Here is a 14490-nt window from a genome sequence, read left to right as displayed (position 1 = left end):
GCACGTCGAGTAACGGCGTTACTCTTGCAGGGTCGAGTAACGGCGGGTTATGTACCGATTCATCTCAAATTCTGTGATGTACATTATGAAAATGTAAAATGCTAAAAATTGATTTTTTGGACTCGACTTACTAGATTTAACCCCTGAATGATAAAGTCTTATAATTGTCAGGTGATGGAGGCTGCAGCCCCCATCGCCCGACAATTTCGGCGGGGGCTATAGCTCCCTTAGCCCCTCGGTCGCTACGTGCGTGAACAGTATAACACAGAGTGTTATACTGTATAATACATCTCAGCGTAGAATTTATATTCGCAATCCCTTCCATTATTAACGAAGTAATTTTTAATATAAACTATATTTTCTTTAACGAGGAGAATAATTTATATTCCTGAATTTTGGTTTTTATCTTATGCGATAATTTAATACAGCAACTTTTCAGATGAACATTGGTCCCTCCCGTAAAGCCTCTTTCTAAGATCACGACCTCATTCGTCAATTCTTTCCCTTACATCCATCTACTTAATCTTTTGTCTTAGCCCGTTTCATTTTTCTCTTTTTGTAGTTCTCGTGAATATAATTTCTTAAGCGTAAAGTTTTTCTTTTTTTTCATTTTCCTCGTCATTTCACCATTTATTATTATAGGCGCATAATATATTTTATACGTAATAACCTTGACCTTTATCGGTAACTTTTTGTTCCACAATATTTGCCTAATAATAAAATACTAACTAGCTAATTACTTGGAGAAGATTCCCTCCTAGCCGTATAATTCATCTAAATAAGTAATATTCTAACTTGGGGCTCTTTCAAAATGACTTTTGAAGAAAAAATTCAAATTGACTTTTGAATTTTCAGGATACAAAATCGGTGCCGGTAATTTTAAATGTACGTTTATTTAATTAAACGTTTAAAAAATTTTCAATTTTACGTTTTTATGAATACGCTACCTTTGCTAGTATTGTACTCATTTATCATACTAAATAATAACATCCAATTCTATTAAACCAGACAGTAGAACTATTTTCGTGAACACAGGATAGTTTTCAACCGAGTTAGGAACTGTGGTTTGTATTAAAATGTCGTAATACATTTTGGTTTGTAAGAAATTGCATAACCGTAAGGAACCTTACCGATGACTCGCTTAAAGTTAAATTAAGCATTTCTTTTTTGCAGTAAAAACAACATCGCTTTGTTTTTTAGTTCTGAAATAATCGTTATCAGATAAAATTGAATTTTCTGCAAATTCATTCGACGAATTCTCTTTCAGAGTTATTAATATTTATTAATGCTTTCTACTGTTTTATTTTATACCGATCTCATTTATTTATCATCCTATCCTCGCTTAATGACATCGATATTAACTTGTTTATAAATGTTTTTTTATTTATTAATTTGATTTCTGTAAACGATTTTCTTTTTTATGTAAAATTGTTTTGCAAACGCTAGGACAGTTACTTACACCTCCGTTTCCTGGTATAACTTTTATATCTTATAATCCTGATCTTAATATTATAAATTTATTTTATACTTCTTTTATAATTATAAAAATGATGTTTAAAAACGTTAAAAATCTTGTCCAAAATTATTAAATTTAGGTTTAAAATATGTAGAGCACATAATCGATTAGAAAAATTACTTTATTTTTACAACCTTCATACCAAGGTAAACTTCAATCTACTTTCTCCGTTGCACAGTGCTGCCGTGTTTTATGCATTTGTTATTCGTGTTATTACCGAATGAAGGTAATAAATAATCGTAAGAGAAGTGTATGCGCCAAGGTTTTAAATTTAATATATTATTGTATTTCCTTGTAAAACCATTGTCGTAGAAGATTTCATACCTTGATAGTTCATTCAAACGTGAGTAAAGGAAAACTTCATTCCATTACATTTTATAATGAAAACTGTTAGTTTTATTTACTTATTTTACTTTTTCATATTCCTTTAAAAGTTATTAAATATTGTAAATTTTATTTATTTTTCATGTCTGAAGTCATAATTGCAGAATGAGTCCAAAAAGAAATATGCTATTCTTTTAAGAAGTATTTGGTATTTAAATTTTTTTCCTATCTAGCTGGAGTAATACACGCATAATATAAAATCAAAAGTTGGAAAAACTCAAGAATATTTAATAAAAAATTTAAGTTAGATGAGCATTTTGATTAATAAACATTCATCATCACTATATATAAGGGAATTAATAAAGATAAATACAAATATTGAAAACAAAATTAGATTTAAAAAAGTAATAAATAAATAATTAATACTTATAAAGCATATTTCTTCCTGTGTTCAAAAAATAACTAACAACAAATTGTTCGAGTTCTAAAAAATAACAAAAAGTTAATAAAACAACAAAAAAATTGTTAATAAAATAACAAAAATTGTTAATAAAATAACAAAAAGTTAATAAAAGTTAATAAAGTAAATAAAACAAAAAGTTCGAGTTCAAAAAATAACTAACAACAAATTGTTATAGTTCTAAATTGTATAGCCTTTTAATTATTCTATAATCACAGTTAGACTTACTTTAAATGTTTTTTTTTGTCAATATTTGTTTTATATTCTTATTTTATTTTTAATATCTATATTTAATTTTATTAATTCTTCTGTATCTATTGATGATGACTGTAAATCAAAAAGTGAATTTGATATATTTTACAATTAAGTATTCGATAGATAACTGTGAAATTGTTTTATCTTCATTATGAGGAAAAAATCCATTCCGTAAGGAAATCAATAAATAAAGTTATTTATTGCATAAAACTTTCGTCAGAGTTTAGGCATAATTTATTAAATTCTCACAACCGACTCATCTTTTAATTTAAGAGAAAATCAAATCATTGTTTGATGTAAAATTGAGAGCAATGCAAAAGATTTGACCTTTTCTACTGTAGGAATTTCAAAGCTAATTATCAGCATTTCTATGCACTTAATGATAGCGGAGTTGTTAATGACACTTGTGTTAAAGTGGTTAACATACCTCTTAACTATGAAATCAACTTGTGTTATCTCATCTAATATATTATTTTTGCCGATTAAATTACGCTTGTAAGTTTAATAGTGCTGAAGTTTAAATCTTTATTTTTATTGGTACCGTGTAAAACTTGCATACTATGCTTAATATCTCTCTGTACATGTGTCCTGTTTGTATGAGGTGAATTGCAAAATTTGATTCTGTGGTTATATGTAAAGCCCAAGTGTTCCTTAATCTATGGTGAATGTGTTTCCAGTCTCTCCAGTACAACTCAAACTGCTGCCCATCCACTCTACATATTACATAAAATATAGAACAAAATCAAAAATCTCCCTAGTAACAGATAACTATAAAATGTTAATATATGTCGACCAACAGTCACAATAACTGTCAACATTTCCAGGAAAGAAATTCACTCTTGTCACTTTTAAAGCAACAAACAAATTGTAAAAAAAACCATTTAGAATAATATCAAAACATACTCTAATAAATACAATAACCCAGGAGTGTATTTTACTGAAGCAATACACAAAAACCAAATTAAACCTAGTACTTTAAATATCCCATCGGATAGTCTGGATCCACACTCATCAACAGGTATGAGGAACATAAACAGATAGTACACACAACAGAACAAAAATTTTACAAAACATTTCATACAAATAGGACACGAATAGAAAAATATTAACTACAATATGGTAATGTTATATTAATTTAGCACATAAAACCTAAGATTCTCAATAATAAGAAATTTACAAATATATTAAATTTGAATAATTTGTTAAACAAATACAATATAAAATGCATTATTTGATTATGATATAACCAAAGAGATTTCATAACTTTTTTAAGAGTGGCATCATTAACTACAGCCCTAATGTATACTTCATTGAAGAAGGATCTTACATTTAACTCAAAAAGAATTTTGAATGAAATATTTGTACTAATTTTAAATTGAATCATTAGTAATTTTTAAATTCTATTAATCTTTTTCATGTTGTTTAATCTAGATATTCGATTAAAGAAATGTTTTAAAGCAATTTTTATAAAAAAATTATGAAACTGGAAAAGATCGCATAATTTCTGAAATAAACATTATTCTGAGTCTGAAAAATTGTTGATAAAAGATTACTTTATTTTTGTTCTTTAAGAAAAGATAACTATGTATTATGTATTTTAATTGGTTCTTTGATAATGATTTCTGTGTGTTATATAAGAGGGTAATGGAGGGTGCTAATGGAGGGTAATGTGCTAAAATGTAAGCACACCAGAATGTAATAGAAAAATAGAATGTACAAAGCAACAGGTGCTGCCATCTTGTAATTTCATTTCCTGACTACTAACATTCCTCATATTTTATGAAAAAAAAAGAAGTGTAATTTGTGCTGAAAATTAAATAAATACATGTTCTGTATATTTATATATACAGTATAAGTTTTTCATATGTGTGTTTTATATATATCGTAGAGCATCTTTTTATTCTTTTAGTGCAAGCTTTTACTAATTAACTAAATTAATTTTTTTTTAAATTAATTTTGTAGCATGTGAAAAATCCCATGCATAACCGCTATTCAAATCCTCAAACCCAGAGCCCTCTAGAAAAGAATGAAAACACTACCCTTCTGCCATAGAGGTCAAGGAGTTTAAAATTTATAATTAAAATTATTATCGTTGTGTAAACTGCTTATATATTTTATGTAACAAATGAACAAAATTTTAAACAAAGTTTAGATAAAAGGTGTCTTTATCACTTGTTTTGTGTTTCTATTCACAAAACAGTTTGTAATGAAAACTAACTTGAAAAAACTTGTTAAGCAGGCAAATTTTAAGTTGAATATGAATAAATACTGATTTTTCTTTTTAAAAATTTTGGAATCTCTTCTTTGAAGCTAGTATTGAAAAGTTTTTGGGCATATCATTTGTTTTTTTCACAGGTTGAGCATTCTTTTGCCAAATTTCCACTTTTTATAACATCAAGAAGCACTTTTAGGGTATGCACAGAAAAAAAAGGCAAAGGAATTAGTAATTATATGCACAGTAGATTACACTCTTTTAAAGTATTATTTAATATCAAAATGCATGTTTGTTTATTATTACACAACTTGACTTTATAAAAAAAATTAACTTCAATTTAAATAGGTGACTGGATTTAAACTAAGTTGTAAAAAGTTGATTGTTTTTATCTTTCAGATAATAAAAAGTTAATGAGACTGTGAAGTAGTAGTACACAATTCTCTGAAATTATATAAATCTCAGTTAGTTCCATTAAAAATGAATATTAAATTTCCTAATGATTTTCTTTTTGGTATCGGATCATCTTCATATCAAATAGAAGGAGCGCACGATAAAGATGGTAAGTATCTGTAATTTTACAATTGTAAAAAATTTAATATTTTTATGTATTATTTATAACACATTTGCATTTAAAGTTTTTGTATCAGTCCTAACTGACATGGTAAACTTTTAAATATATTTTATCAAATTTAAATAAAAATTGTAAGTAACTCTCTTTCCATAATTTTTAATAATTTTAAAGTGTTGTGAATTTTATCACATTCATAACATTCTTGATCAGAAACAGTCCCTCTTTGATTTGTTTCCTTTTTTCAGTAGTTTGATATCAAAGGAATCGTAACAGTTGCTAGACTAACTCTAAGCTGACACCTTTTAGTTACCAGAAGAGCTACTTTTTTTATTTGAACTCAGTAGAGTGATGAATCTGTCTGTGACATATTTACTTGCGATGTAGGGGTAATAAAAACCTAAACTGATGACTTGTGTTCCTATCAGTAAAAATAGGCCCTCTAATTCTAAAATATAAAATCTGTTCCCTATTTCATACAATAAACAAATTCACAAAAAAGTAAATATATAATCTGCAGTTTAAATTTAATTGTTTTTAATTTTCAAAAAGATATAAACTGTATCAAGTAGAGATTAGTCGTTTTTTTACCTTATTGATAGTAATTATGCATAATTGTGTTTTGACTGTATAAATGGTAATTATGATAATTTAATAAAATTAAATGGAACAATTGATAATTTTATAATTTGAAGGAAATTTAGAAGACTATCCTAAATTTTTTTGAAAAAATTAGACCAATGGCTTGTTATGCTGTCCTCCATTAGTTTGTAGTGTTGTTAAATAATATTAATTACAGTTTTCTACATAAATTACACTTTGCCTTATTATTAAATATTCCACTAATAAACGTATTATAAAATATATATATATTTTTAAATCTGTATTAATTTTCTAATTACAGGTAAAGGAGAAAGTATATGGGATAGATACACTGAAACACACAAAGAATTAATTGTCGATGGTTCAGATGGTAAAGATGCATGTAAGAGTTATGAATTTTATGAAGATGATGTACAAGCACTGAAGGATTTACAGGTACATTTCAAAATTAAAAATGTTTCTGGTTTTCTTTATTTGCCTTTTTTAGTGTAGTGAAATACCGACACAGTCTGAAAAGTATTCTGATGATTGGTGCAATCAATACAATATTTATAAAAACTGAAATAACTAAAAAATAATAGAAAGAGGAAAAAAGATATTAATTATTGTCAATAGTTATAAACAATGAGCAGCTAAAAAGTTGGCAAAGTATAACTTTCCTGAGATCGTCCTTGACAGATACGTATTTCAAATATACCATGGGTTTTTAAATATTGACTTAATTATTAAGGTTTTTTTTTTTGGTTGTTTGTGGACGAAAATCGCTTGGGCGTTATCATCACCCGGTAGGTATTATTAAAAGGGTAATATAACTCTGAAATAATAAGCTATACAAGGTGCAAATGTAGTATTAATCATATAATAAAAATCTACTAAAACAAGCCAAGAAGGCAAAATAAAACCCAAAACTAATATCACAGACAAAGTTGACAAAACATTAAAGATAAAATAATAGAATAAAGTAAGCATAAAAACTTACCAAACTCTGATGGGTTGTGCAAAAATCCCCACCCCGGATAGTAAAATGAAACTAAAAAATCAAATCGAAAATAAAGGTTAAAATTATTAAAAAACTCTCCTTACAGAAAAACATATATAAGTATATTAAATCCTTTGCAGTAACCCAGTACTATGCAAAAAGAGAAACATTCGCTCCAAAACCCTGCCATCATTACCCAAGACATCACGAATGCTGCTGGGTATATGAAACTGACGACAATGCCGCATAACATACGCAGTCCACGAGAATGTGGTGCACAGTCATGCAGCAGTTGCATCATGTGCACAGGGGTGGGTCTCCTCCTGCCATTAGATATTCGTGTGTGATCCTCGTATGCCCAACTGTAACCGGCAGAGGACCACTTCCTCACGACGAGAGTTCCTGCAAGAGGAGCCCCACGGCAACACTGAGTCTTTAATCCGCCGAAGTTTACTATCGACAACAGCCATCCAGCCACCTTGCTCGCAGTGATTGTTTTATATGATTAATAAAATCAAAGGTAGTAGCTCAGGTGGTGAAAGGAGGCTGAATACACACATCTTTCGCAGCAGAATCCGCCCTCTCATTACCAAGAATCCCAACGTGGCTAGGAATGCAGCAAAAACCTACCCCCTTGTTTCGTTTTTCTAACTCAGCAATTTTATCATAAATGCCAATGACGACAGGATGTCTGGAATAAAGGTTTTCCAACGCCTGGAGAGCACTGTATGAGTCACTGCAAATAAGAATGTTCCTATATTTAGGGCCAACGATACTTAGAGCCCTATCCACAATGAGTAGTTCTGCGTTGAACATACTCGTAACACCGGGTAGGCCAAACATATAAGTCTGTTCATTGAAAACAAAAGCACAACCAATGTTACCGTCATACTTCAACCCATCAGTGTACACCATCACGTCTGGGTTCGACTTGGTGAGGAAAAACTGGAACACCTGCTGGTAAACAATAGGTGGCATTGATTGTTTATCAATTATTAAGGTGACCAATCCTCCTCCTCTAAGGAGGACAGTACTTCTTTTGTAAGTTCTGTCCTCCTACATGTCCTCCTTTTCGATATTTGAAGACCAATCTGTAAATTCCCGTCTTAGATACCGAGCTCATCTGTTGTGTGTGATGTGACATTCAAATTGAATATGAAGGATATTTCTTGTTCAGATATTTTCAGTACATTGTTAAAAGATGATACTTTGACAAAAAATATTCATTCAGTAGAAAATTACTCATTTAAATGATAATTAATAGGTATGAATACATAATTACATTATAAATTGTTACAAATGTTTTTATCATGGATTTATCATAATACAGTGTATTCCTTATTAATGTTACAATGAGTAAAATGTTTCTTTTATTTACAATATTATTTTTCTTCAATTTATTTATGTCCTCCTTTTCATTGTAAAAAAGTGATGACCTTATAAAATTATCCAATATTGGAATATAATTGCCAAAATGATCAAATATTCAGTAAAAAAGTTTGCATCCAATTTGACAAAAATTTTAAGTTTAAAAAATTTATATTTTAAGTAAGGGCCCCATCCATCTCCTTGTTTTTGAGGATTAAAAGTTTATTTATTAGAGTAATTTATTCTTCAATAAGTTGACCCAACTTAATGCAATTTTATCCAGAAAGGTTAAAAAAATTATAGTTCACTAAAAAAAAAAAAAATGTGGCTGTCATTATGTCTCTTGTCCAATGGAACTGAAAATCAAGCCAAAACTGGGATGTATTTTATATATATATATATACTTACATACATACATTTATAAATATATATATATATATATATATATATATATACTTATATATTTACATAACCAAATATTTGCGTCAAATTTAAACTGATTAACATGCTTAAGAAATATGATACAAAATCTCTTTAGAAATAATGTAGATTATTCTACATTATTCCCTCATTCTAAATCTGATTCATTTAAAACTTTAGAATTTTAACATAACTTAATAATTAAATTAACCTAAATTAAATTAAGTTAAATAATTTCAAATAACTTTTAGCATGCTAAAGCTCTATTTTCTACAACTAATATACAAAAAGTAAAAAAATTTAAAATTATGAAAACTACCTCTATCCTTTTTAATTTTCACCAAAATTTAATTCATCAATGCCTTATAGATAGAAACTTTTTGAGATGTTTTCAAAGAATTTATGTTGACCCATACCGGAGATTTTCATCAGAATTCAGACCAACATATATTCATATAGAAATTTCTATAACTTTTATGTGTTTTATTTTGGACTAAGGGGGGTATTGAAACATTAATATCAGCAAAAACCTTGTTACTTAGGTCTTGGGCCGTGTAACTTAGGCCTTGGGCCTAAGTTTTGGGCCATCAATAACTTTCCCTTCATAGCACCGATTACACTGTCTTTCTTTTTATACTGCTGCAGCACCAAAAGAACTTATTAAAACGAACGATTTATAAATGTAAACAATCATATGTGTATATTTGAAAATGTTGCTTAAGCACCATCAAATGATGTGGCAGCGAAGTCACTTGTAAATGTTAAAACCATGCAAAAAGAAATTGATGTTATTAACTTTAAATCAGTTTATTAAATGTCCCTTTCACTGTTAAAATTTTAGTTTTACATCAGCCCATTTCTTTACTGGGATGCAAATTATTTTTCAAAGAAAAACATTGAGCGTGATGAAATACATTTTAAAAGTTGTAAATGATGACACCATATTTTTTTTGAATGTGATATGTTAAAGAGTACTTAAAACACATTAATATTTGTTTACAATTTTTATTTAAAAAGATGATGAATGAATTTTCATATGAAATCTGGGGCTACATCCTGACATAATATTAGAATTTAAATGGTAATATATTTGTAATACTGTATGGAGCCATCAGCTGCAAAATGTAGATATTACCAAAGTATTTGCATCATACAAATACTCATATTACAATGGAAAAAAAACTTATTTTGTTTACAAATAAATTCCAAGGATGCATCATGTAAGTAAAGGCTGCTTCAATTTATGTCTTATTTTGCTGTGTCTGTTAGTATCATCAGTGACTTGATATGAAACATGGGGCACACTCTAAAACGACAAATTTCATGGTGGAAATACTAAGAGAAGTGAAGCATGAAAGGCTTTCTCTTTGTTTTCCTCTTCACTAAGCCTTACATAATATTGCTGTTCAGCATATCATATTCACTAGAAACAAGTGACATTTTTACTGTGTTTGTCATAGGAATTAAGTTCTGATAGGAATTATAAACAGTCTCAAGTAAAGCAAATTCAAGTTGTGTTTCTTGTACCTTAGGTGTTTTAGATAAATCATAACCATTTATAAATTAAGATATACAATGCAAAATAATAAGTTTTTGCTCAGGTTATTTTTAAATAAGAATTGTTTATATATATTAACTAGCTCGTCATTTAGAATGCAATCTAGTCAGGTATCTGTCTTAATTTCTTTGTGACATTGTCAGCTCTAGTTTCTTGAGTGATATTATTAGATATTATCTTTCATTAATCATTTATTGTGATTAATGTTGATCATAAACATTCAAGGTGTGCCAATTGCATGGTCTGATAGTGGTTCATTTCTTACTGTACAGAAGGGTACAAATTCTTGGATGACCTAGTGACATGAAAAGAAGTATATCTGTTTCATTATAAACCCAAAACGGTAATGACCATTTCTTGACTGGGACTGCTCACATTCTCCAAACAAACCCAAAATGTTCTAACATTCACCCTCAACTATTAAAGTCTTGGCAACATTTTTTTTTTTTGGAGATCAGATAAACATTGACTAACTTCCTAGAGGAGAAACCATCAATCCAGAAAACTACTGCTAAATCTTATAAAGTTTATGGCTTTGTTTATTCATTAATGATGTCTGTGTCCCACTGCAATGTGTGTTCTTTTGTTGCTAAAAAACACAGAACAGTTGCAAAAGTTTTAATTAGACATTCGCTCCACTATCTCGATGTAGCCTGACTTTCATATTTACCTGAAATTAAAGAAATTTTTTCACAATCAACATGCTGGCCATTGATGAAATTCACAAACTGTTAAGGAAGAGGCGGCAGAGCTCTTGAAGGAGGGAGCTCATCTCCTGATCTCAGAAGTAGTTTGTCAGTGAGGATTACAATGAAAAATACCAACTGATTCAAAAAGGACTTTAAACGCATATAAAAATTTATTAAGATTACTTACAGATTTGGTTGAGGTCAAATTTCATAGAAAAACACATCATGTCACCCAAAATTCACTTTGGTTCAATAAGGCTTCCATTTGTAATGTGACATACATCCCACCTGAAGTCAATTTCATTCCGGACTGTAGCCAGCAAGTCAGCATTACCTCTGCAGCTGTGGCATTAATTCTTAGCTTAACAAGTTTAGCAGGCAAAATTGGTACACAAACCCGATCTTTAATGAATCAATGCAAGAAAAAATCTAGCAAGGTGAAATCTGGGGAGTGAGGTGTCCATGCAATTGGACTTTCACGACCAATCCACCGACCTGGGAATGAAGTAACAAGAAAATCTCGTACTTTTAGATGGTAGTGTGGTAGTGTCCCGTCTTGCTGATAGTAATGGTGTCCATGTTGGTCATCATCGTATAACTGAAGAATTAGAAAATTTTGAAGCAATACCATTTACAGTTGTCTCCTGGAAGAAGAAAGAGCTATACAGTCTTTGTTTGCTTAGGGCACAAAAACATTGACCCTAGAGCTCTCATGAATATGCTGCAAAATTTCACGAGGGTTTTTCGCTACCCCATATATTCAGCAGTTATGAGTGTTCACCTTGCCACTGATGTGAATCGTTGATTCATCACTAATAATTGCATTGTCTAAAAATGTATCATTGTTTGCAGTTCTACTGTCATTTCCACACAAAACTACAGCTGAACAACTTTTTCGTCATTGTAATGTGTTGAACCATGGTTAGTTTGTATGGCTTCAAGTGCAATCATTTACATAATACACACCAAACAATCATTTGTGGAATGCCAGTCTCACGTGATGCACGTCGAGTTGATTTCTTCAGACTACGTGCAAAGCTTTCTCCGAGTTATTCCACAGCAGCTTCAGGAATATGTTGGGATCCTGGTGATTTTGTATGTTTAACAGAACAACCTGTCTCAACAAAGGTTTGGTGCCAAGAGTAAATTGAGTGCCTACTAGGAGGCTCCCTACAATACTTTCTACTAAAATTATGTTAAACTGAAGTTGCTGACTAAATCGTGAAACCAAAACACACAGCGAGCACTTTCACACCAGTAAATGCATCCTTTTTAACAACACTGGTGACCGAACTATGAGAGTCAAAACTTGATGTGTTTTCCTATGAAAAGAGACTCAACTGAATCTGTTAGTTATCTAAATAAATACATGTATTTATATGCGTTTTAAAGCTGTGATGGCCTTTCAGAAGAAACTAATCAACAAACGTAAATTTGATGATTGTTTTTATTGTGTTAAATATATTTTGAAGGTACGTTATTATGAACTGTATTAAAAGGCAGATGGGATTTCAGACAGCCATTTTGAAGATAACAAATCAAAGATCCCATTTAAAACAATGAGACCATAGAGATTGGAAAAAATTCTATTTGAAAGTGAAAACTAAATGATCATTCTTGAAGATAGTTTAGGACAAGATTAAAATATTGAAGTAAAGTAAGTTTTGAACGATATTTAATTTTAAATTGTATTATTATGAATCAGCAATAAGATAAAAGTGGGAAAAATTAAAGCCGTTACTATATGTATACTGATGATATAAAAACAACCTGAACCTATTCATAGTTTTAAGGTTGTTTACTGTCCACAACTGGAGTAAGATGTGATTACGTGACGGTAACATCATACGCTGTTGTCAACGTAAATCAAATGACAAAAGTTTTTCTGTAATAATAGAGCTTGTATGCAGAGATCTTCATACCATCTAAATTTTTAAACAAAAAGCTTAACCGATTATTTTAGTGAAAAATAAATGCATTTATTTAAGTTTTATTTTTTCTACAGCTTTTTTTAACAAAACTTATAAAAATAAATTAAAAAATAACAAAGATTGTTAAATATGTAACTAAAATTTGTAAATAAAAATTATTAAAAAAAGAATTGAAATTATTTTAATAAAAAAAGGAAATTATTATTTTTATATTGTATATTTTAATATAATAGTATATGTAAAATTATTTCATTCTGTCACATCGTTTATCAAATGTCTTATCAAATTACAATGACATATAAGGAAATCAACTTGATACATATTGCATCATGTGCAGGGTTATTATTAAAGAATGATAGAGTTTAAGGAATGAATTGAATAAAAACAAAAATACGTATAGTTATATCATTTTATTTGTCAATTTCTCTACCTCAGTTAGTTTTGTTACGCAATCAATAAATTTGTGTGCTCATCATTCAGCAAATGTCCAATCCATATTCAGTTTCTGTCTACACGTGACATAACATATTTTCTGTTATGGTTGTAATTTACTTTCCTAATTTTATGCCTTTAATATTCATGTCATAATTTTTATAAGTAAACAATGTTATTAATGTATCCCTTCAAGCTAATATCACAAGGGGTTATATCCGAACTTCTTAAAGGCGAAGGTAACTTTGGCCTTTACACCTTCTCAGCCTATCCACCTACCTGCAGTTTTTTCATTCAAAGCCTGGCTAACGAATGCATTAGTGTTTAGGGTTGTATCATTTTGTAGGAAATAAATCTGATGTACGTTTTGAAGTATCCATTTGAAAAAAAACCAATATTTAACATGCTAAAATAAACATGTCCATTACTGATAGCCTTTTCAGCAAAGAGAAAGCCCAATAACATGATTTTTCATTAAACTACATCAAATATTAACTTAGGTGGTTGTGTATTTTCTCAAAAATTATATGTAATTTTTCAGATTTCCATATTCATGAAATGTGTCTATTAATCCATCATTAAGGTGTAAAGTAGCTTTATCTATAAAAATTAAATCATTTAAAGAATTCATTTTCATTAATTTTGTCTAAAATTTCAACAGCAAACTAGAAATGGTGTTCTGTATGGTTTTATTTCTTGCAGTAACTGAATTTTGTATGCGTGAAAGCGCAACCATTTATGTAGAGCTTTATGTAAGTTTGTTTTTTGAATTTGTAACATAAGGCTTTGATGAACTAAGGATTTATTAGGATTTCTGATTGCAAATTCTCTAAGTTGTTCAACACTTTCTTCTGATCTTTCTCTTTGAAAACAGATCCTGTATCTTTGAACCACATCATATATTATTCTCATGTGGTGGCGCCTCCTCATACCTATTTCAAAATGCCCTTTGAACTAAAATTATTGACTTAATTTCAGTATGCCACAAAACACACTGTGGTTTTTCTTGAACAAAACAAATAGTAAACAAAGAAACTAACCTCAGTAGCAATCCAGAGATTGATGCAGCAGTTAAAGTGACTGTACACTAACTTTTCAGATAGAGGCTTTCAATTTTATCAACCTAATTTCTCAAAATGTACTAAACACCTTGATCTGAGAAACTCAAATCC

General features: G+C 29.5%; 1 protein-coding gene across 2 annotated transcripts in view; it reads left to right on the top strand.

The window, feature by feature from the left end:
* Positions 1–1728: 1728 nt before the first annotated feature.
* Positions 1729–14490, top strand: part of LOC142331329 (myrosinase 1) — a 70423-nt gene continuing 57661 nt past the window's right edge. Inside the window, exons 1-3 of one of the 2 annotated variants that reach the window (XM_075377156.1) lie at positions 1729–1859; positions 5167–5329; positions 6243–6376. In XM_075377156.1, coding sequence (XP_075233271.1) covers positions 5248–5329; positions 6243–6376 — 216 coding nt within the window. In that variant the 5' untranslated portion in view covers positions 1729–1859; positions 5167–5247. Of the gene's footprint in view, positions 1860–1886; positions 1906–5166; positions 5330–6242; positions 6377–14490 lie in introns of those variants that run through there. The other variant, XM_075377157.1, reaches the window with a different exon arrangement.

The sequence above is a fragment of the Lycorma delicatula genome, chromosome 10 (assembly GCF_047948215.1).
Source record: "Lycorma delicatula isolate Av1 chromosome 10, ASM4794821v1, whole genome shotgun sequence".
NCBI classification, from domain to species: Eukaryota; Metazoa; Arthropoda; class Insecta; order Hemiptera; family Fulgoridae; genus Lycorma; species Lycorma delicatula.
The sequence above is the reverse complement of the archived record's forward strand: the minus strand, read 5'-3'. Positions and strand labels throughout refer to the sequence as shown.